Source organism: Anoplolepis gracilipes, chromosome 7 (assembly GCF_047496725.1).
Source record: "Anoplolepis gracilipes chromosome 7, ASM4749672v1, whole genome shotgun sequence".
Taxonomy (NCBI): domain Eukaryota; kingdom Metazoa; phylum Arthropoda; class Insecta; order Hymenoptera; family Formicidae; genus Anoplolepis; species Anoplolepis gracilipes.
This window is the reverse complement of record NC_132976.1, coordinates 9,494,977-9,517,436: the sequence shown is the minus strand read 5'-3', so window position 1 is coordinate 9,517,436 and position 22,460 is coordinate 9,494,977. Positions and strand designations below refer to the sequence as shown.

Sequence of the window (22,460 nt, the reverse complement as noted above, 5' to 3'; positions counted from 1 at the left end):
TATATATTTATATATCTTTATATCGCATTTTTTTTTACTTTTGCCTTAAATTTATCTCCATTTTTTTTTCTTCTCGAGAGGCGCGACGAAAAGAGATGCCGACGGACGTCGCGGAAAACGTGAAGACGTCCATCGGGGGGTTTTTTTTTCTTATCTTCTTTCGCTCGGATAAAAGGAAGGTTCCCTCCTCTCCACGGCCCCCGCATATATTTAATACTCGTTTTGTTCTTCAATTTTACTCTTTTTTTCTTCTTTTTTTTTTCTACCTGTACGCACAGGCGCGTCTCACACACACGAAGTGTCGCGACGCGCGCGTGCGTGTTTCGTGACAGTAATTATTTTTTTTCCCTTTCTCTTTCTCTTTCTTCTTCTCGCTATCATATCATAATCGTCATCGTTAGCCTTATCATTATCGTCGCCTTGCGCCTTCTTTTTAACTAACTGCCTCGCAGACGTACGATCGATCGAGACATAGCGATCTATCTCACGGATTGTCGTGCGCGTTTGGCCGAATCCATGGCTTATCATTACGTAATCGTAATGATATAGACAGCATATAGAGAAAGCTTCGGAGGAAATACGAATTATAAGAGAAAATCGTCATCTTATGCGACTTATGAATCTTCTCTCGATTTAACTTATTTTTTACTTATTTTGCGTCATTCGACTACGATGACGATATGTCTCCTTCAATTCGTAAATCATTATCATTTGCGATTGAATCAATCATGTGCCGACTCCTGAATGGTATACTTTAGCTTATATTCATTCGCTAATTCTCCGTTTCGTTCCTAAAGAACCTAAATACTTTTCTTATCGCTAATTTATATATTTTTTAATCACAATGCTTTAATAATATGATTGATGCGACAGTAATGATTGACGGATTCGACGAAATGCGCACAGAAAAATTCATCTAAACGTCGATTAAGCCTAAAACGCGCGCGCATTTTTACTCGTGGACCAGATTATATCATCAGTCTTCTCGTTTTAAAGCATCGAGCGATACGGATGTAGCCGTCCGATCGCTCCTGTTTCTCTTCGCGCGATTCTCGCGCCCCGATCAACAAGAATGACGGATTCGGATCCGCGAGAATCGCAGCAAAGGCTCGATATAATTCCTTAATCCGAACGCTATGAATCGATCGTCATCGATATTTTACTCGGACAATCTTTCCTCTCTACGTCTGCGGAGGAAATCCTCATGCTCGCCCTTTTTCTTTCTCTCTCTCTCTCTCTCACATACACACACACACGCACGCACGCACGCACGCACGCACACACACACGCACACACACACACACACACACACACATGCACTTCTATGTTTTCTTTTTTCTCGTTCATTTCACCTTGCATTCTCTCATGGGAACATATTGTACTTGCCGTTGTTGCCATAGTAAATCATCATCTCCGAATCAACTCGCCTAGGTTTGTCATTATTATAATCTCTCTTAGTCTTTTTTACTCACTCATTCTCTCTCTCTCTCTCTCTCTCTCTCTCTCTCTCTCTCTCTCTCTCTTTCTCTCTCTTTCTCTCTTTTTCTCTATCTCTCTCTCGTTTTCTTACTCACTCGGTCTCGTTTACCTTCTTAATTTTTGTTTTTTTTTTTCTTTATGCAACACATAATGCGACTAGGTAGTACAGATTAATTAATAATTAATATCGTGTTAGTTATACAATAATAACGTATGACTAGACAATGCAAGATAATAATTATATCGTAAATATAGATAATAATCATATTATGGATCGCAATTTATATCAACAATGTGATGGCGCGCACGTGTTTCGAAAAATGGTAACGTTTAATTACCGTGTTTTTTGTGTATGTATCTGTGTGTATGTGTGTGCGTTGTCCCGTGTGCGTGACTATTTCCCGGTTTCCTATACGTTTTACAAATGTAATGTATGTAATATATATACGTATACGTGTATATATGTGTTTCTTCTTTTCTCGAGTATCAAGTGTGGTCCATTTGTTTTTTTTTTTTTTTTTCCCGCGCGTGTTACATCGTGAATGTGGAATTGAAGAAGAGGAGATTAGAACAATTTCACGTTCAAAAACAAGTCTCGAATAAGTGAATAAAATAAACGATTTTCGAATTCGAAGTCCGCAATTTTATTCGCACTCGGTTGTAAAAAGAATCCTTTTCCTTCATTCTGCTTTCACAATGCAACATCTTGTGAGGTTTAGTTTATATGTATTTGTTCACATGTACTATATAGTCTGCGTGTGGAAGCTTTTTGCGCGTTTATAGTCGGTATCCCGATTAACTCCTTAAAAGGTATGTGAATAAATGCATCCATCGCGCGATACGTGCGATTTCCGTCGAGAGAAACATTAATAAACTGTCGGGTAAAATGCACGTGTAATCCTCCCGCGCGATCCTACGTATACATCTCTACAGAAATAATGAAATTATTATATATTCTGGTTAGAGAGAGATAAATTAATTACAGTTTCAGCTGCGCGCGACGCAACTCGACGTTCGTTGATTAATCGTCGTAATTAATCGCGTTCATTTTAACCACGATCGTCGCGAGGTATCTCGTCGCGCGCCAATTATCTCGCACGATAATAAGATATACGCAATCATCTAATAATGATATTCATACGAGTCGCATAATGTCGCTCCGTTCACTAATAATATAATACGTAATAGCATGACGATAATAATAGCAATAATAAGAACGATAATAACACCAATATGTACGTGTGTATACAGAGTTCTGTCGAAGATACAATACGGTAATATCATCCCTATCTTTCTTCCTTTTCTCTCCCTCTTTCTGTCATCGCAATCTCAATTTCAATTATTTGTTTTTTTTTTTTCTATACTTCTATACTGCTATACGTAATGGGAAAGTTGTTTTCACGATTGCACAGGTGAACTAAGATCCTCGAAGGTGTAATGAGGAAAAAAGATTTGGGGCGATCCCCGAAAATCTAATACTCCTCGAGAGACATTAAAAAATGTGTCTGGAGAAAAACTCTCTTGTTCTCATCGTTTCATGGGGTTTCACGATGTCGACGTTCGTCGATGGATTTTACGGGGAGTCATCGACGGACATCAATCTACCCAGGGTTGAATCCAGGGTGCGGTTTTTGCGGAATCAAAAAATCAGAAATAAAAGACAAACGAACTTTCGACTGAAAGGATCTCTAAAAAAGGCGAGACTCTTCCGTAATATCCTCCTCTATCTTATCGCGAAACGTTCCATCAAGTGACTCAACACGTCCAAGGACGTATCGTTGTTTATCAGCTTTTTAATTATATATACAATATATATATACAAATAAAATATAATATATAATATATGTATATGTGTATATATATAATATATACTAGTTGTGTGTAAAGAGTTCCCGCGATGGCGCCCACGGGAATTTCGTTTTTAACCCATATTAATCCGATGTCGTCACGTGATGTTGCAACGCGTTATTATATATATATAAATTAATTATTTCCATTTATTATTATATAATTAATCTAGATATCTCCAGATTATTAAGGGTTAAGCTCTTCGTAAGTTTACAGTACTTTGAATCTCATTCGATGATTAATCTTCGCGAAGAGACACTGACGGTTTTGTCGACAAATTGAAAAAACATCGCATCGCCGACGCTCTACAAACTATGGAATTAACATCGAAAAATCAATCCTTCTAATCCGCGTGACACAATCTCTTGCACAATATACAGAAGCATACTTTTACGTCAACAATTTAATATTTTCCACTTGTTGAGCTATGACGTTTGTAAAGCTGTTCGCAGTAGTAAAATCGAGATACGGTCAGACATATTCGATGAGCCGATCACTCCCATCCTGATTAAATCAAATCGATTCCTTGTTCGTTTACTTCATGCGAGGCCTAAGGAGTAAAACCTATTTTCGAGAGTCAACCTTGGTCGTCAACGTGTGTGTGTGTGTGTGTGTGTGTGTGTGTGTGTGTTGTTTTTTTCTTATTTTCCGATTATCAAAAATTTCTTATTCTTCTCTTGCATCATTACTCACTAAATAACTTTATCAGTCACACGTAACACGAATTTTTCGATAAGTGTATCAGTACTTATCGCCGTTTCAAAATTGATCTCGAATTAATGCAACAACCCCTTGTAATTATCCTAATCGTTTATTCTCTTCATTTCTCGGTTCATTTATTATAATCATTACGCTTCTCTTTTTTTTAAATTCTTAAATCACCCGTTAAACATCGAGTATCGCAAAATTGGAAATGCTTAGGTCTTTGCGATATTATCGCTATTATTATCACTTGGAGTTTTTATGCAGTCCTTAGTGCGAATCGTCCGATTAGATTGGAAGCATTAAAAATTCGCGCGAGATTTCTTTCTCGCGCAAATATAATCTTTCTTTTTCCCTTTTATCTCCGTAGTCCAAAATATCAATTGATATTAATCAATTCACGTATTCGCGTGCAAACAATTTTAGTGACGAAACGAAATACTTCGTATATTAAAATGTAAAATTATATGTTTGCAATTAAATAAAAATTAGATTAGTGATTTGGTGATAAAATTTGTAATCTTTTATCAAATTAATTTTTTTATGACTGTAGTAGATCTTGCGTTAAAATTAATTGGTGAGTGACCAATTTTTATAATTAATTTTGAAAGAAAAAATATTTTTAGAAAAAGAATCTCATAGTTGCGTAAAAGATAGAAATTTACAATAATCTTCCATAACGTTTACAGCATAATTGAGAAGAGATTAAATCCTATCGACATTCGAACAAAGGCCCTCCGTGTTAACCGATTGATATCCTTGTTCATTTTATTTACTCATTATGCACTCATGTTATCCCCTTTTACGTTAACGATATTATGCATGTCGCATAATATCTAACGTTATTGTTATCCTATTATAATGTATAGCTATCGCGATTCCTTTTCCTTAATGCCGCTCTTATTATTCGGTTACAGTAAATATCGCTATTAATAATACCGTATAAACCCGTCATAAAATACATTACTTTATTTAAATCCGTGTATCTCTTTCTCGCTTACGATATCTATAACGTTATCGTTTCGCTTTTTTTTCGCTATATACGTTACGTCGATTAATAGTTACAGAATTGCGGTAAAAGCATACCTAGCATATCCAGCGGCGATCCTCCTCCCTCGATGCGTAAAAATCGAATAACCGCTTGATTCTTTTGCTTAATTGCCTAGTTAATACCAAGACATTGAATCTCTTTTTGTATGCCGATGAAGAATTAGCATCGATCGATCATTAAGTTATGTCGACTGATCAGCTGCTAGGACATTGCCGTCAATGAAAAATATCTAAAAAAAGGAATAATTATACGATTTATTGAAATTCACTGATAATCGAGTCATGAATAATTCTATTTAAATATAAGTTACACAAAAAGCATTAATTCATTCGTAAGTATATGATAAGTCGGTAGAAACAATCGCGCGGAAAACACGTAATTAAGGAAACAAATAATTCTCATCGTAATCCGTTTATCGACTCGGGTCAAACGACGGAAAAATAATGTCGTATTAAAGTCTTTTTTTTCTTTAATCTAACTGTTCGGCCTACTCGTCCGTCACTAAACGAACGATCAATTATCGCCATGTGAATCTAGCTTGTTTTTCGCAACAGTCTATTTCTCCCAGTACAGCGAGAGCCTTTTAGCAAGATTGATTTCAAATTATTTTTAATCGTCATTTAATATATCATATCGATCTATACATAGAATGTCCCAAAAAAACTATTTTATTAATTTTTTGCAATAAATTTTATATTCAAATATTTTACCTCAATATTATTTGATATTGAAATTTAAAAAATATGTATATATGCATTGAAAAAGATAAAAAATTATACATGAATTTTTTCAAGTTTCCAACATTGAAAGAAATTATTGTAACGAAAATCAAAACTGAATTTCTTTACAACAGTCTTATTGTTAATGTGTCATTCATCTTTTGGGATACCTTGTATACATCGCTTATCACATTGTTCGTTACATCATGATACCTCACATCGATCATATGTCGCGCCAATGAACAGACTTAAGAGACGCAAGAAACTTTCCAGCGCACGTTCTGGAGCGATTAATTAGTCGCGTAAAGCGGCTAATTAAGTAGACAACTAAGGTCGATAAGCGAGTTTATCGAGATATTCATCGTACATACTTGCATGTGTGCGTGATTAATCCATCCGTGTCCTTGTTTCACGTTAATCCTCAACTGATGACGCGGATGTTTTACTTGCAATCAACATTAAAAATCTTCAAGATTTCCATAATTATTTCGAAAAAAAAGATTATAAGCATTCTAATTTCTGTTAAAATATTATTATAAATTTTTAAACAATTATTCAATATAATTCATCAAAATTATAATTCGGAAATATTTACACGTATTGTGCGTTGTTCTCTTCGTCATGAGTCAAGAATTAATATCTGGATAATCGTATGTGCAAATTGATCAGATGATCAAACAACGAATATATTTTGAAAAATAAAATTGACGTTGTAATTTCCTTCATGACCATCCGTTTATGATTCGTTCGTGTGCGTGATTAACTTTCCACTTTTCTTCGTCTCATTACGACTGACCAATCAAAAGTCGACGTTTAAAAGAATAGTATTACAAATTGAAAAAAAAATTAACATAAAAAATTTATTTCTTTTCTTTTAACAAATTTTTTATTTTAATCTATTAAGATTTGAAAATATTAGGAAAAGCAAAATTTTTCCTGTAGAATGTTAACGTGTATTACTTTACACGTTTCAAATTAATTAATTTTTTTAATGTCTAAAAGACATTGATTTAATTATGGAAGAATAGTGAATTGTGATCTGATCCGATGGTAATATTCTCATATACATTTTTTCCATATCATGTCTATAATTTTCGTATGTTGGCACTCATTTTCCTCCATTGATTGATTGTTTATAATTAAAGAAAAAAGTAACGTTATAGAATTTAATTGAAAAAATATTAGACAGAACCTATTATTTAATAGTGTGCGTGTTTATAATCCCTTCCGTTCTCTTCTCGATTGTATTCATCGATAGATCGAGCCGGTGTAACAAAATTATCAAACAAATTTTCACGTAAAAATTATTGCGTATTAAGTGCTGTGCGTGATTAAAGCCCTCGACCTTTGGTATTTTATTAATAACTCGATACTTATAATGAAAACGAAAATGAGCAGATTGCACAAAAATCTTAAATTATTCAAGGAATGGTATATATTTCGTCCAAAGTTGCATAAACAGGTCATTTGTCTATTTACAGTTACGATTATCGTCGTAATAGATGTAATATACGAACATTCTTGAATTATTCGATAAACGAGGTGAGAAACACTATCTCTTACACTATCTCGCTTTTGCTCGCAAGATCGTGCGGTCGAAAGTAAACGACATTTTTATTCTGTGCGTCTCGATTGTATTAATTTTGTTTTTTTTTTTTTTTTTTTTTTAATTCAATGAAAAAGAAAAGTATTTTTCTCTCTCTCTCTCTCTCTCTCTCTCTCTCTCTCTCTCTCTCTCTCTCTCTCTCTCTGACTCTCTCTGACTCTCTCCTCTGCATTCATGCATTTAATGCTAATCTTAATCTCGCTCATGATTCATTCCTATACTCCCTTCTGCTTCCTTACTCATTTCTTTTTTTTTATAGCATAATTCGCGTCCTTTTAATAGCTCGCGAAATATCCAAAACGGTAGTATTGCACTGCGTTAGCCTGTCTGACAATAATTTTTATGAACACTTATACATACAACGTTATATAATATCGTAATGGTAAAATCGCTGGTAATCGTAATAGTAACACGAGGTCGTTGTGACGAAAAATGATGACGACAACGACGGCTCGTCAATGTATACATTGGAAAATATCGATCATGTCGACAATCTTTTAACATTGGTAACTGTTAGCTCATATTATCTGGACGTTCTCCTTGAAACGTAACTCGCAGATTGAAAAGTCAACGCTTGTTTCAGTCATAGATTTTCACAAGTTTGGAATTTCGCTTGGCATTTTTCTGCTAAAGCTAAACTGTCATGACATTACGTAAAACATATATTAGTATTCTAAAATTAACAATCGCCCTGGATTAAATAAGAAAAACGCTCTCTAATTTAATATGTAATATAAAGTCAAATAAATAATTTATATATATATATATATATATATAATTTATTTTCATTGTTCAATATATATGTATAAACTTATACATAAACATGTATATAACATATAAATTAATGAATAAATTAAATAAATATTATATAAATTAATTATAAATTATGTTTCGATTTGTGTGTGGAACGAATTAGCTTTTTTTCGATATTTATCTAAAATATTATTACTAATAAGTAATTAATACTAAAGGTGACGAATATAACTTTGTTACGTTTGATCAAGGAGAACTTCCTCGATTGTACTGTTCTTTCAGACAATGCCATTATTCGAAAAAAGGAAAAAAAAATGTTTTTACCTTAACACTGGTGATATTCGTTTAACTTTCATTCGAACCCGTGTCGAAATATATGCGTTATAGGAGATATCTTTGGCGGTAGTACGATATATAACTCGAAATCGATAATCAAAAGCGCGTATATATATGTACATGTGTATATATATATATATATGTTTTTTCGCGCGTTTTTTTTTTTTTTTTTTTTTTTACGCAGAGGATTAATTGCACGCGCTGTGGAATGTGCAATAATGTGTGTAAACGTCTCGTCTATTTCTCTCAACACATCGTTATACCAATAAAACAATTTGAATAATGTAACAATTATTCTGATAGAAAGAACGCGAAAAAAGTATAAAGATTGGACCATTTTTTTTCTATAAAAATAATCAAGAAATAAAATCATTCTAAATTACAATTCATTAATCTCATCAAAGGCTCGATTTAGAAATAAATAATTAGAATAAACAAAGAAAGAACGAAATCCGAGATCGTAGACGAGAGAAGGAAGTCTTTTATGTCGCGCGCAAAAATCCTCAGGATTCGGATGGAATGTTTCGATAGATCGATATTGGCCTCTGATCTTACTTATACAAGCACCTCGCAAATATCCCGTCGAAAAATTAGATACATCAACTCCTTGCACCTCGTCCTTTCTAATGAGTTCTATAACTTTCAAAGTACTCTCTATATTTTTTTTCTCGCGAAACAGTGAAACGATCGATTTTCGGTGAAAACGCCGAAATAATCGCAACCTCGCAAATCGACGTATCTTTTTTTACGCGATTATACGAGTTACAACGTTCCTTTGGAACCATTTTCTTTTATAATTATTATTCTATAATTCGCGACACACATGAGCTACTTGAACGAAAATAGTATTCGTTATCGATTCTTGTCGATATAGAATAAGATCTTATTTGATAGAGAATACGAAATAAGCGATATATGCGCTCATTAGAAAAAAAAATGGTAAAATCTTGATGAAAATTTCTAATCTGCCTAAATGATATACGAATACTATTTTTACTCACGCATAGCGCGTCGGGAATCAAGCGAGTATCGTGAGGGCAATTACTCTACGCATACATCTCGAAGATAGAAATCCGTATGTTTTCAGCGTATATTTAACGATAAACGCGTAAACTGTTTGCTTTATAATCTATCGCTTTATCGCGCATAGCGGATTGATTGAACTCGAAAACAGTCTGTTTTCAACGTTAAATTAGACGCTGAGCTAGGGAACAAAGGATCGCTGCCGGGCTTCCTCGAAGTGCTCGTGAGAACGCTTGGGAAGGAAGATTATCTTTAATTGGCTTTCATTTCTCGCATTAACGCCAACAATAAGCATCCTGCTTCGAGTAGCCTCATCTACTCCCGCGACTATGTCAATCGAAGTAACCAGAGACAAGCTGATCTCTTAATTTAAATCAGCCTGCCCAGAAGACAGAGTGATCGTGCATAATTTTAATCATTTTGTTACAGCAACAAGCGACCTCGTTTCGTCCGACAAAAGACAAAATTCGAGGATAGCTGAAAAAGAAAGTTTCAAAGAGACTTTTCTTTGATACCTATCAAAGCTCTCTCCCGTGATTTTATTAAAGAAAATCAAACTAAATCTTCTAATTCATTCTATTCATTTTCCTTCATTTTATAATTTAAAATTTATTTTCATAGATTTTTTGCTTATTTTTATTGAAGATAAAAAAACTGAATTTCTAGTTCAGTGAATAATGAATAAGCTATTCATTTACTTTCATTTTATAATTTAAAATTAATTTTTAATTAGTTTTTTTATAATATTCTGTTGATTTTCCAGCTTTTTTTCTTCCAATAAAGCTTCCTTCGAATTCCATAGTCGACAAATATAAGTCACAATGCGTACAGTACATTGAATTGAAGTAACCATCTCTTGTCGCACGAGCGCTTAACTAGAAACGTGAATTACGAACATCGGTCGTTATGCGAGATTCGGTAACAGTCTTATCGATGAGCGAGTCTCGGCGCCATCGTGATTCGGAAAGAAAACGATGCGATTGCATCGGTTACTGATCGAGATGATCGCGCGATTAAACCACATACTGGCATACTGACATATATGTCAGCTGATCGTAGCTACTGTGTGTTGTCACACGTACATGCGGGCTTTTCTTTCGTGATTAGCAACAGAACGAACAGTTACGATCCTAAATAATCAGCGAGATATTAAATATTAGCGCATAATTAGCGAAATTACGATAATCTTTAAAAGTAGAGAGTGTTTGCGACAAAAGCATACATCGGTAATAAATTATGCTGTTGCGTAATAACAATTAATTAGACCGCAGGAACGTGTGAAAACTGTGAGAAAATGTTTTTTTTTTTTTTTTCGCACCCTGGCCACGAGGAGGACCCGACTTTTGTTTTTTTTAAATAGAAGATTATAAATCGGAAGAACTCCTACCCCCCCTCCCCACCCCTATTTTCTCCTCTCCTACCCCCCCCCCGTGATGCATTGTGAAACCTGTCCCATTAAACGTACAACGAAAATCTCTGGGACATTCGTTAGAGAATCATTTATTTTCATTTATCTCGAAATTATTCGTGTTAATATCCGCGCGTTTGACTTTCCGTCTTAATTTATGTGCTTTTTTCCCAGTTAAAGTTAAATTACATTTATATTTTTATACTGTTTATTTGTACGTGTGTGTGTGTGTGTGTGTGTGTGTGTCTGTGTGTGTGTGTGTGTGTAGGTATGTCAGCGTGTATATGTGTCATTCTCGCCTCTTTCATGCCTTCTTTCGTTTGCGCTTTTTTTTAATCTCGTCAATCGTTCTCTAGATTCTCTCTCTTTCGCGCTCTCTCATCCTCGCGCAATTGATTTTGTTGTTTTTTTTTTTTTTAGTATCACTATAGAGTTATCGTAATTAAATATTTATACACCCATTGACAGACTAGCTACCACGTTTTTTGTCGTTTAAATATAGTTTCATAGATATCAATTAATTTAATTAATTAATTAGTTATTATAAGTTATGAGATAATTAATAATTAGAATAATATATCAAAACATGTACAGAAGATTATAGATTACTTCTTTTTTCTCTCTTTTCTTTCTTTCTCTCTCTCTCGCTCTCTCTCTCTCTCTCTCTCCCTCTCTCTCTCTCTCTCTCTCTCTGCCTTCCTTTCTCTCGCTCTTTCTCTCTTAACTCTTTTTTTATCCCTATGCTCTCTGTTTCATTCTTTAGACTCTAGACTGACGTATTTTTTTCCTTCCGCTCTAATCCATCTCTATTTTTCCTTTCTTTTGTTACAGAATAATTATCAGTTTTGTAGATCGTTGTGGCTCGTCTCGGAATAATTTCTCGAGTACTTTAAATATTTTCTATTTCATTCTCTCTCATTCTTTCGCTCGCTCGCATTCGCTCTCTCCCTCTCTCTCTCTCTCTCTCTCTCTCTCTCTCTCTCTTTCTTTCTCTCACTCGCACTCTTTTATTTGTATAATATCTGATTTTTCTTTCTCTCTCTCTCTCTTTCGCTTTTTCGTCCGCATTTTTTTTTAAGTTAGTTTAGACAGTACATAAATACTTTTCAAATTTTTTTTCTTAGTTAGGCCTACGATGAGCTAGAGTTGCTTTTGTTGCTTTTCCATGACACCGTTTCCCATTTCCCACATTTTGCCGCATCCCTCACGCGCGCGTTTTTCCGCATTTACGCACGCGAAAATAAATGCGTGCGTGTACGCGCGCACGCTCAAGTCCGTACAAAAAATTATGCACCGTCCTACTCCGTTTCGCATTATGCAATATCATTTACCTATTCCCTTTCGCAATTGTATTACCGATGCCGCAAGTGCCGCTTGCATCCTTTATGCAAAAAACCATTTATAGAAACGCTTAATTAAATTGATCAATCGCGTCGTAAAATAAATTCAAAATAATTAATATCCAAGGAAAGTCAATCGCATATTATATAACTTGTAACATGATTATGCAATTATCCGATATTTTTTCTGTGGATAAAAATTAAATAAGAATCGCGGATAATTAGCAAAATGCAAAAGGCGCTCGCAGGACCCACAACGATGATGATTAAAGTTCGTGGGTTATATTGTCATTCCCTGATTAAATAAGAATGAACTCTGAAACGATAAGAGGGTGCCTGGATCGGAAGAAAACTTTCCCCTTTAGGGCGAGCGATGTTTATTCGATCATTAATAACGATATAATGATGGTACAATTACTCGAATGATATCTTATTCTCTCTTGCCCCTACATACGTTACATCTGTTTTTCTCGTAATACGAAGGAGGACGATGATTAATGATAAATCATGACGATGGGTGAATGAATGAATGACTGTGAGTCTTGTAATAAATTTATTATGCCGCATTTAATGTATGAAATGGAATAATGATTACGAATGTGTGTATGCGTGCGTGATGATGTGTGAATGATTGGATGAAACATATCGTGGCATTTCGATGAGAATACATAATGGCGCGATGAGATGATTAATGGGTCAACGAATCGATGAATGAATTTTTAAGCGAAATCGAAATGATGAATGCCACGATTGTGATGATTGGATGACGATGCGATATTAATGACAATGATTTATGGACAATCTGGTGATTTACAACTAACAAACAAGTCGTCGTCCACATAATCCGACGACGATTGTGCGTATTTTAGCATACAGCGACGCTACTCTGTTTGACATGTCGAAAACAATTTCGCTGAAAATCCTCGGACGATTTTTCACGCGAAATCAATCATCGCATATAACGCGTCTTCTCGTCTCGGCACCGGCGTCTTGAAAATTACGATTACGAGCCTCGAATTTTCAGCAAAATCGTTCGCAAAACGATCCCATTATTGGAATCTTTACGACCGATTATTAATGTTGCGAAAAAAAAAACAAAATCGGTTTCGTTGTTATTCGAAAAATTTCATTCCCAGCTCCGGGCAACTAATTTCATATCAATGTCAATGACTGGCTGCGGTCGCACTTAATTACATATGATTGGCTTCCACTTTATGTTTAAATCATTCGGGTTGTCTCCGACGAGGCGGCAGTCCGCGAGAAAAGATAATGTTTTTGACTACAGCACCACGTTTAGATTTTTCCCCGGAGCCGCACCTCGACCGATCGACAAAACACTTTATATTGCACAATGTGAGTTGCGAATAAACATCGCGCGCGCTTCATTTCGATTATTCTCTCAAAATTTATATATCGTGAAATATCAGCAATGATATATCGAGAAAATGATGAAAAGATACTTTGACGCGAGTGATTAATATTTCAAAGTAATTACATGCAAGCGAAGAGAGAGAATTAAGCAGATTCTTTTTCACGAAACAACATCCGTACATTGCTAATATTTCCAGGACGACCTAAGTCTGAATGTGAGAAGAAATGTATGTCATTAAAAATTGCGTATGAAAGAATATGAAGATTCTCAATGAAATTAATGGGATGCCCGAGAAATGGGCATGCCCTTTGAAAAAAACGTTTAATCTCACGAGCACGTAAAGTCGAATCACACGGTTTTTGCGGCTCGATACTATCGTTCCTTCGCAAGCCGCACCGTCGTTTTCCGGTCGGTTTGCCTTTCATCCGGCCAAGCCACCTCTCATCCCTCACTGCCGAGAATAACGTTCTACTCCAAAAGGATCTGTCGTCGAAGGCCCGAGGATCCCTTAATTCTCGAGGATCCTCGTCCACGACAGCAAATCCGGCCACTTCGCCGACGAACGAGCACAGTAGGAAGTTCCCGCGATACCGTACTTGACGAATATCCTAAAGTCCCGCCCAAGTTTAGCTTCAGTCAGGATACGTTAAAGTCGCATGGCGACAAAATCGTGCGAATCCAGAACGAAATCTGCGAGATGCGCACTTTATCGTATCGCGTTCCACTCGAATATATACGATGCCGCGAGAACGTCCTAGTAATAATCGACATTAATCTTCCGCCTATTCCTGCCAATTTCTATTATCATATCGCGCCGATCCATATCATCCGACAGACTGATTCGCGTTTCAGTTTTCCAACACGCCTTTTCCATTTCTCTCGCAATCTCTGCCCTTCCTTCCTTTCCTCTCTCCTCCTCACTCTTTCTCTCTTCTTCTTTTTTTACGAGTATAAGAGGGTACGAGCGCTAGTTAGTAGTACAATAATATCGATAATGCGACTAATGGTTAAATGTAAATCGTTTAATAAATGTAATATCGTTCGTCCATCGCAGAAATCAGTTAGAAACCGCGAATGTACCGATCTACTTCGAGGCTCTCGTCTCTTTCGAGATGTTGCAGGATATCCTTGATCCTGTCATCGGGAAAGTCCTCGCGTCTTACGAGCGTATCTGTGCGATCGACGAGGTGCATCGAGTGCATTGGAACTTCATTCATTAAGACACGCGGAGCGCGTATCGTAAGTTTTTCTACTAATATTGAAGCGCAAGAGAAAAAAAAACTCTAACACTTTAATAGAAACTTGTTATATAAATTAAAAATTTGACAACAAATTCATAAAAATGAAAAATTTTCAAGGAACCATATATCGATACACATGTAACAGTGCGTATCTATCTTGAAATTAATTTTCAATTAAAAAATCTCTCACGATACAATCTCGACCGCACAAGTCACGCTCGCACGCGCACGTGTTGCATGTGTGTTGACAGTATACGTACTGTGGGTGTATGCGTGTCTGATTTCGCGTGTGTTTTACTTCCCCTTTTCCGAAGTCATCGGTAATTATCATACTCATTATCATCATCATCATCATAGCGATATAACTAACAACGATTATTGAGACATAAATACAATACACATAATGTATATCTAACGTAATAATCGTATGTAATATATTATATTTAAGTAGATTAGCGTGCTCATTCTCTCTTTCTCTCCCTTTCTTTCTCTCGCACTTTCTCTCTCGAACTCGCCTCTCTCTCTCTCTCTCTCTCTTTCTTTCTCTCGCTCTCTCTCTCTCTCTCTCTCTCTCTCTCTCTCTCTCTCTCTCTCTCTCTCTCCGTGCCCCTTCGCCAATGACTGTAAAATCTGATCCGAATTGTCGCGAGCGAGTCTGCACCCCCTAAAAACGGGATAGGGCTCGCACCACTCTTTCGATTGCCGCCCTTTTCTCTCGTGAAACGCATTTTCGCCCCTTGGTCCTCATATCCGCTCTCCCTCTTTATACTTTATGTTTATCCTACATCTCGAGCGCCTTTCTCTTATCAATCGAGCGAGATCCAGAAAGACGTCTGTCAGATTAAAGCGTCACCTAATCACAGAAGTACTGGCCGAGTACTACTTGAAATGAAAAAGTCGCTTGTTTATCTTCTTTGAATGTCATCGCGAAAGATACGCAAGTAACTCAAGTGCTCGACATCTTGCTGGATTTGTTCCCAAGTTCGATATCTTTTTACCTGACGAGAATCTGTGAATCGTCTATAATCCGTTCCTTAAAACAGCAGGAATAATTTCGATGATCGTATCCGGGCCTCTGTTGGATCAACGATTCGTAGAGTTAATTTATCAAAGGATAACATCCTCTCGCGAAGGATCGACATCGCGTACTATCAAAATGTAACGAAACTATATTTATTTTCACAGCATTATGACACCGAACTCGATTCGATTTTTTTCCACTTTGCGTGTCATCGAGTCATCCTTTTACAATGCAGTTATTTCAATCACGGGTCTCTTTGGAACATACTCCAGGAGTATTAAGTAGAATATTAAGGACTAGCTTAAAATTTGAAATTTATATGTATATAATATAATCTCTATATAATGCTAGCGCCAGACTTATTCGCAATTCGTTTATATAATTCGTAAGTAGTATTAATGGAAGATTCATCAAATTCAACCAATCTGTCTCTCCCTCTCTCTCAAGATTTCTTTACATTATTCATAAATCGCGAATACGCGCTAGCATTGTACGCATTATCGTGAACGCCGCCAAAAACGCGTATAGAGTATAAATAATTTTCCAAAATGTAATTTTGTTTCGTTCTGAAAGATACGACTTGATTGTTTTTAATAATTATAACGAATAATTCGTAAATGATTTTGTCGCATCATGGCGGCGTTCGCGAGATTATACTAAACAGTAATTGCTATAATAAAGACGCTACGAACCAGGATCCATAAACATGTCACGTGCATCGAGGTCGAGCGGCTCGTCGTTACATCGATCTATTAAATCAGTCTGTAACTCGTGGAATGCCGGAAAAAAGAAATCGTGGAATGTCGGTGAGAGTGGGTGGGTGGAGAAAGGGTGAGGAGATATCGGGATCCGGTGTATGTGTATGGCAACTGAAACATTTTTAATAGAAATAAAACAAACGACTTGTTTGAACCAAACACAAATCAGTTTAATCCTTAAATAAAACATAATAGTTATGTTATTTAATAATTTTAATTAAATAAATAAATAAATAGTTGGTAAGTAGTAGTAAGTGGTAAGTATAGTAGTGGTGGTAACAGCACTAGTAGCAATGTAATAGTTATAGAGCGGGTGGCAGAAAGTAGCGACAGTAGAGCGATGTTAAAGTGAGCAAGTGAAGAGTGACTGTAAAGTATTTCTTTATAGCCTCTTCTCTACAAGAATAAGATTAATTAAGTAATGAGGCGTTAGAGGTTACACGTAGCTACTAGACGAGAGACACAGAAGATATACACGATCATAAGTAATAATAATAATAATAATAATAATAATTAATAATAATAATTAATAATAATAATGAGACGATGACGGTATGGCGATAATAATATATAGTAACCAGAATAATAAGTCTAATCATAATACGGTAATAGTGAGAAGGAGAATAATTGTTATAATGGTATATATAATCGTACACAATATGAAAGAAACGTCCGGAAAACCGGACGCCTCGCTGATATCGAGAGGATGCTATCGAGATACGATTCATCTCTCATTCGTATCTATATATGTACTATATAGCTGCCGACCCATATGCACACTTTCAAGTAGTATTACTGCATGCCAGCATTTGTCATTTTAATTCTAATGGCGGCTCAAATCGCGAATAAAACTTACTGTTCGCTCTTATAAATAATGCAATTAAATCGAAAAACTACTATTCGTACTATTCGTACAAAAACATTACGATATATATTTGCGACACGTCCATATAATAGCGTTGCAATCACATCACGAGGGGAGACCAATCGTTCTAACACCCTCCGATCAGCGAGTTACTAAGTTTGCGCTTACGCGGCGACCTTTAAATGCTCGTCGACGCTTTAATTTGCACTAATGTTCGAGATCCTGCCGCCTCTCGTCGAGACCCGGCGTCCTTTATCAATTAAGAATTCGCGCGCGAATCGACGACGGCTGTAAATAAATAAAGCAATATCTTAGAAAAAAAAACCACAATACTCGCGTGTGGGAGCCGGACGTGAGACGAATTTTTCTGAGGGGAGGAGGGTACACAGCGTCCTCTCCCTCGCGTCTCCCCTGACTCCCGGACTAGACATAAAGGTACACATAAATAGAGGACAATATACATGTGTTTACGCGCCGTTTTCGTTTCTTTGATCTAAATCTAGCTTAATCGAGTGTCGCTTCACTTGCAATTAAATACATGCGATCCGTATTCTCACGCTCGCTCATCGCTTTCACACATCCGAAGATCCGTCAATCGCTCAAAAGTCAATGATGACAGCTGTCAAGAACTATCTAGCAGTTGTGAAAAATCGCTTGCGGGAGAAGCGGGTGCTGGAAATCACTTTGGAAAAATAATCTCTACGGTCGCAGATTATCCATGTGATTATGGAAAAACATATCCAAGATGACGATCGAAGAGAATCATTTTGAAAAAGCGATTTCAACTATTCACAGTTATAGAAAATGTTCTTGAGAAACGCACAGAATGACAATTGAAAAACGGTTTCCAGAATTAACGCACGAATTTCTCGCGGATATATAATTGCTTTAAGATGTATTGTACATATATTTATATTGACATAAGTAATTAAAAAAATAAAATAATTAATACTAACAACTATTATTATTCAATAATACGAATAATAAAATAACTCATTATTATAATTATCTTAATATTTTAATTACTTATGTTTATTTTGTAAACTTGTATACACTAGTGCACCGAATTCACTATAAATCTATCCACTCGAAAGATGCAAGAAGGCTAGATCAATGGTTGTCCTGCGCGAAACGAACGTGAGAAACGTGACTCGCTTGTCATTTCACTTAAACACACTCAGCATCGCGTTCGCCTCCAATTTTTCCATGTTCGCTGTTAAGTATTTATCTTCTTCTTCTGCGCGAAGAGAGCACGTAATATCGCGCATCAACAACGCGTCAGTTCGCATGTAAACTAGATGCGTAATTTTTTCATCTGACCTGAGATGGAACGTTGATTAAATTTTGCCATTAATTCGTATATCACATACTCGTGTGCACCGTCCTCGAAGAATACGCAGGATATCTTTCTCCTCTCTGAGATATTGAAAGTATAAAGAAAATCCGCGCGCAAATTATAATTATTTCTTTGATATGGATTCTTCAAATTAGAACCGACGCTTTACAAGATAGAAGCGAAATGACAAATGTCACATGTATATGTTTTTTCCTTCCATTTTAAACAACAATATCGTTTGCATTGATAATCAATGTCCACAATTTTCGTCAAAACGTGCAATATCAATCGATGACGAAAAACGTAAAATCAAACGTGATGTTTGAACGATTCAATATTTCTACCTGTATATCATAAATGTGAAAAGCTATAAATAAACGCAGATTAATTTTTTTTTTTTTTTTTTTTTTTTAGTTTTCAATTACTTTTAATTTTTATCAGAGATAAGAAACCCATTCTTGAGATTCGCCGCATAAGAATCTTTCAGAGATTGTAAAAAAGGACCGATAGCCGTGAAGCTGTATAACGTTGTAAAACATCCTCTGGGACGGTGCACCTGGTTACGGAGAATTGTCGAGAGTTAGAGAATCCGATTCTGCGAAAACGCAATTTTACTACCTAATAAGTGTTTTATGAAAAAAAAAAAAAAAAAAAAAGAAAAAAAAGAAAAATAAAAGGAAAGCGACATATATGAGCGGCGATGGAGACCACCTGAGTACTGACTAGCACAAGTGTTTTACATAGTTATTAGCACGCGGTATCGCTTCGCGATCTCTCCTCGAGATCGTGCCTTTCGCCGTCTCTTTATCGATCGCTCCTTGCCATCTTCGAGGGAGCACACACATATATATATATATATATATATAGCCCCGGCCCAGGAATAAATACATCTCTCGATGCTCTCGTCACAAACGGGGTAACATCTCTTTTAATTAAACTAGGCTTATCTTAAAGTACACATACATCGTGTCCGTCCGAACTCTGTGAGTGCGAGCCCTGCCCCAATATCCTACATATCATCCCTTTCTAATGATTTCGACTCCGTATGCCTTTTCGCCGTCCGGTACTCCTATCTCTCCCTAAATTTTACATTACCCCCAAATTCTCGATCTTTTTCACGCAATTAATTCAACAGTCAATTAATTGATATCTTCGCGAGCCCCGATAATAATCAAACTCGTTTCTCGCTCTTACGGATTTCTGCGAAAAAAAAAATCGATTCTAATCACCTCTCCATCTTTTTCTCTTTTCCTTTCCTTCGTACCCTCATCTGTTTCTCTCTCTCTTTCTCTCTCTCTCTCTCTCTCTCTCTTTCTTTCTCTCCAGTTTTCATCCATACGACGCTAATACTCTCTAAAACTTATACATAAAACGAGTATGTATAACCACCTACTACTAAGCACTGTGTGTGAGTGTTTCTCTGAGGTTTCATTCTTTTATACTCCCCTCTATCTTTCTCTCTTTCTTTCGCTCTCTCCCATCCATTCACTTTCTTTCATATTTCGTTCGCGACCAGGAAGCGCGAGGTGCTGTCACGTGATCCACGTGTTCCCCGCGACGAGTTTTATCTCACATAAGCGCGTCTCGAGAAATCCGAAATATGTTCTTTTACGACAACCCGCCATTCTTAACGCCGCGCATTTTATTGATCGTTCTTCTAAGTGTACGTATATATATGTGTGTGTGTGTGTATGTGTGTGTATGCTTGTGTGTTTGTGATGAGTGGTTCAGTCTCACAGCCCGATATCGTCGTGACTAACCCGGTCATGGATGTACGTTAAGTGAAAAAAAAAGAAAAAAAAAGAAAAAAAAAATTGGCCAAAGTGCCCGGCGGAGACATTTGACGCAAATCGTCAAATGTCATAATATAAGGAAAGTCCTTTCTTTCTCTCTCTCTCTTTCTTTCTCTCTTTTCCTTCTCTTTCGCATCTCGGTCTTTGCGCCTTCTCTTTCTTCAAGCTTTCCCTTTTTATCTTGTCCTTTTTACGCACGCGGACACCACGTGGTCCACACAAGCGCCCTCACGTACATATACATATAAATTGGCAAATATATGTACAGGACCCGCGACTGGTCACTGTGCGAGAGCCACGTAAAGACTTAATACGAGCCTCGTCTCGTTCCTCCCTCCTTCCGTTCTGTTTTCTCATCTTATTTTTCCCATTGTCTTCGCGAGTCAAATGATTCGAGGACTTTATGCCTCAAAAGTGACTAGGAATAAAATTTCCTACTCTCACGGCGTCTGTATATCGATGATCGTAGAGGAACGTAAAACGAAGGCAAAAATGCGGCTTCGATCTCTCGTCCTCCTTGTCAAATTTCTTACGATTTTAAGTGTCAATAAGGACACCGAGGATGTCTTTTGCTTTCCCGCATCCTCGATCGCGGTCAAACATAAGCACAGAAGCGCGACAGAGAAAAAGCGCGGGAAGATGCAGTGAGCGGTAGTAAAGAACGGAAGGATAACGAGAGGACGCGACGGTCGTTAATATTGTACCTTTTTTTTTTTTCAACCCTTCCTCTATTTTCTTTCGAGCTTTCTATACGCACAGTTTTACGGTTTATTTTATGTGTATCGGACAGTCGAACGATTCTATCCACTTTTTCCTAATTATCTCTCGCGCGACCTTTCTCGTTCCTTTTCTCCTTCATTTTCCCTCATCTCTTCTCATATTCACACGCACACGCACACGCCTCGTTTCTTTCATCCTTTCTCTCTCATACGCACATACACACTCCTCGCAACTACGCTTTCTCGCTCTGTTGGAGCTTCTTGCTGCCGGCCTGACGGTTGTTGTTGGGCTTGCTCTTCAGAGAGGTCTGCTTGGCTTGCGCGTGCTGACGTTGCTGTTGCTGCTGCTGCTGCGTTGCCGGATTCGCCGCTCCCGAGACTGCCATCTCGATCGCCCGGGTGAGATCGTGTATGCGCGACGGTAGGCGTTGAAGAAACGGTTGCCGTTGGCCCTTGGTTCCTCCGTGAAAGATACCTCCGCCGCTGATGTGACTGTTGATGTTGATGTTGTTGTTGCCACCGATAACGCCCGGTATCTGGCCGGGTCCCCGCTTGTTGTAAAGATGACCCGCCGGCATCGGCATCGGCATCGGCAGCTGTACCACCGCCGCAGTACGTAGCAGCCGATGGCGACGATGATGGTACGGCGCCGCTACCGCCGCCGCGTCCGCTGCAGCGGCCGCAGCCGCAGCCGCAGCCACCGCCGCCGCTGCCGCTTGTTGCTCGTCCTACGCCGCCTTGCTCTTGTTCGTCTTGAAGCTGACCTGGAGCACGCGGTTGCCCAGAGTGTAGCCGTTCAGGCTCTGTATGGCCACCACTGCTTCCTCGTAATTGGTCATCGTCACAAAGCCGAAGCCCTTGCACTTGTTTGTTTGCAGGTCACGTATGACTTTGACCGATTGGACGGCGCCGAACGGCCCGAACAGCTGCCAGAGCACGTTCTCCTCGGTCTCGGGCGCAAGGTTGTACACAAAGATGCACCAGCCGGCGCCGTTCATCGTGTTACCGGGCAGCATTGAGTTCGCGAGGAGGTCGCCCGCCAGCGGACTGTACCTGCAACACGGTGGCCGGGCCGATGATTAAACGGACA

The 22,460-nt window shown here is 37.5% G+C and overlaps 1 protein-coding gene across 13 annotated transcripts in view; it reads right to left on the bottom strand.

The window, feature by feature from the left end:
• Nucleotides 1–349: 349 nt before the first annotated feature.
• LOC140668256 (ELAV-like protein 3) overlaps nucleotides 350–22,460 on the bottom strand; it is a 67,955-nt gene continuing 45,844 nt past the window's right edge. For all 13 annotated transcript variants that reach the window (XM_072897129.1, XM_072897126.1, XM_072897127.1 and 10 more), the window contains one exon: nucleotides 350–22,423. In XM_072897129.1, the coding sequence (XP_072753230.1) occupies nucleotides 22,099–22,423 (325 nt within the window). In that variant the 3' untranslated portion in view covers nucleotides 350–22,098. The remainder of the gene's footprint in view (nucleotides 22,424–22,460) is intronic.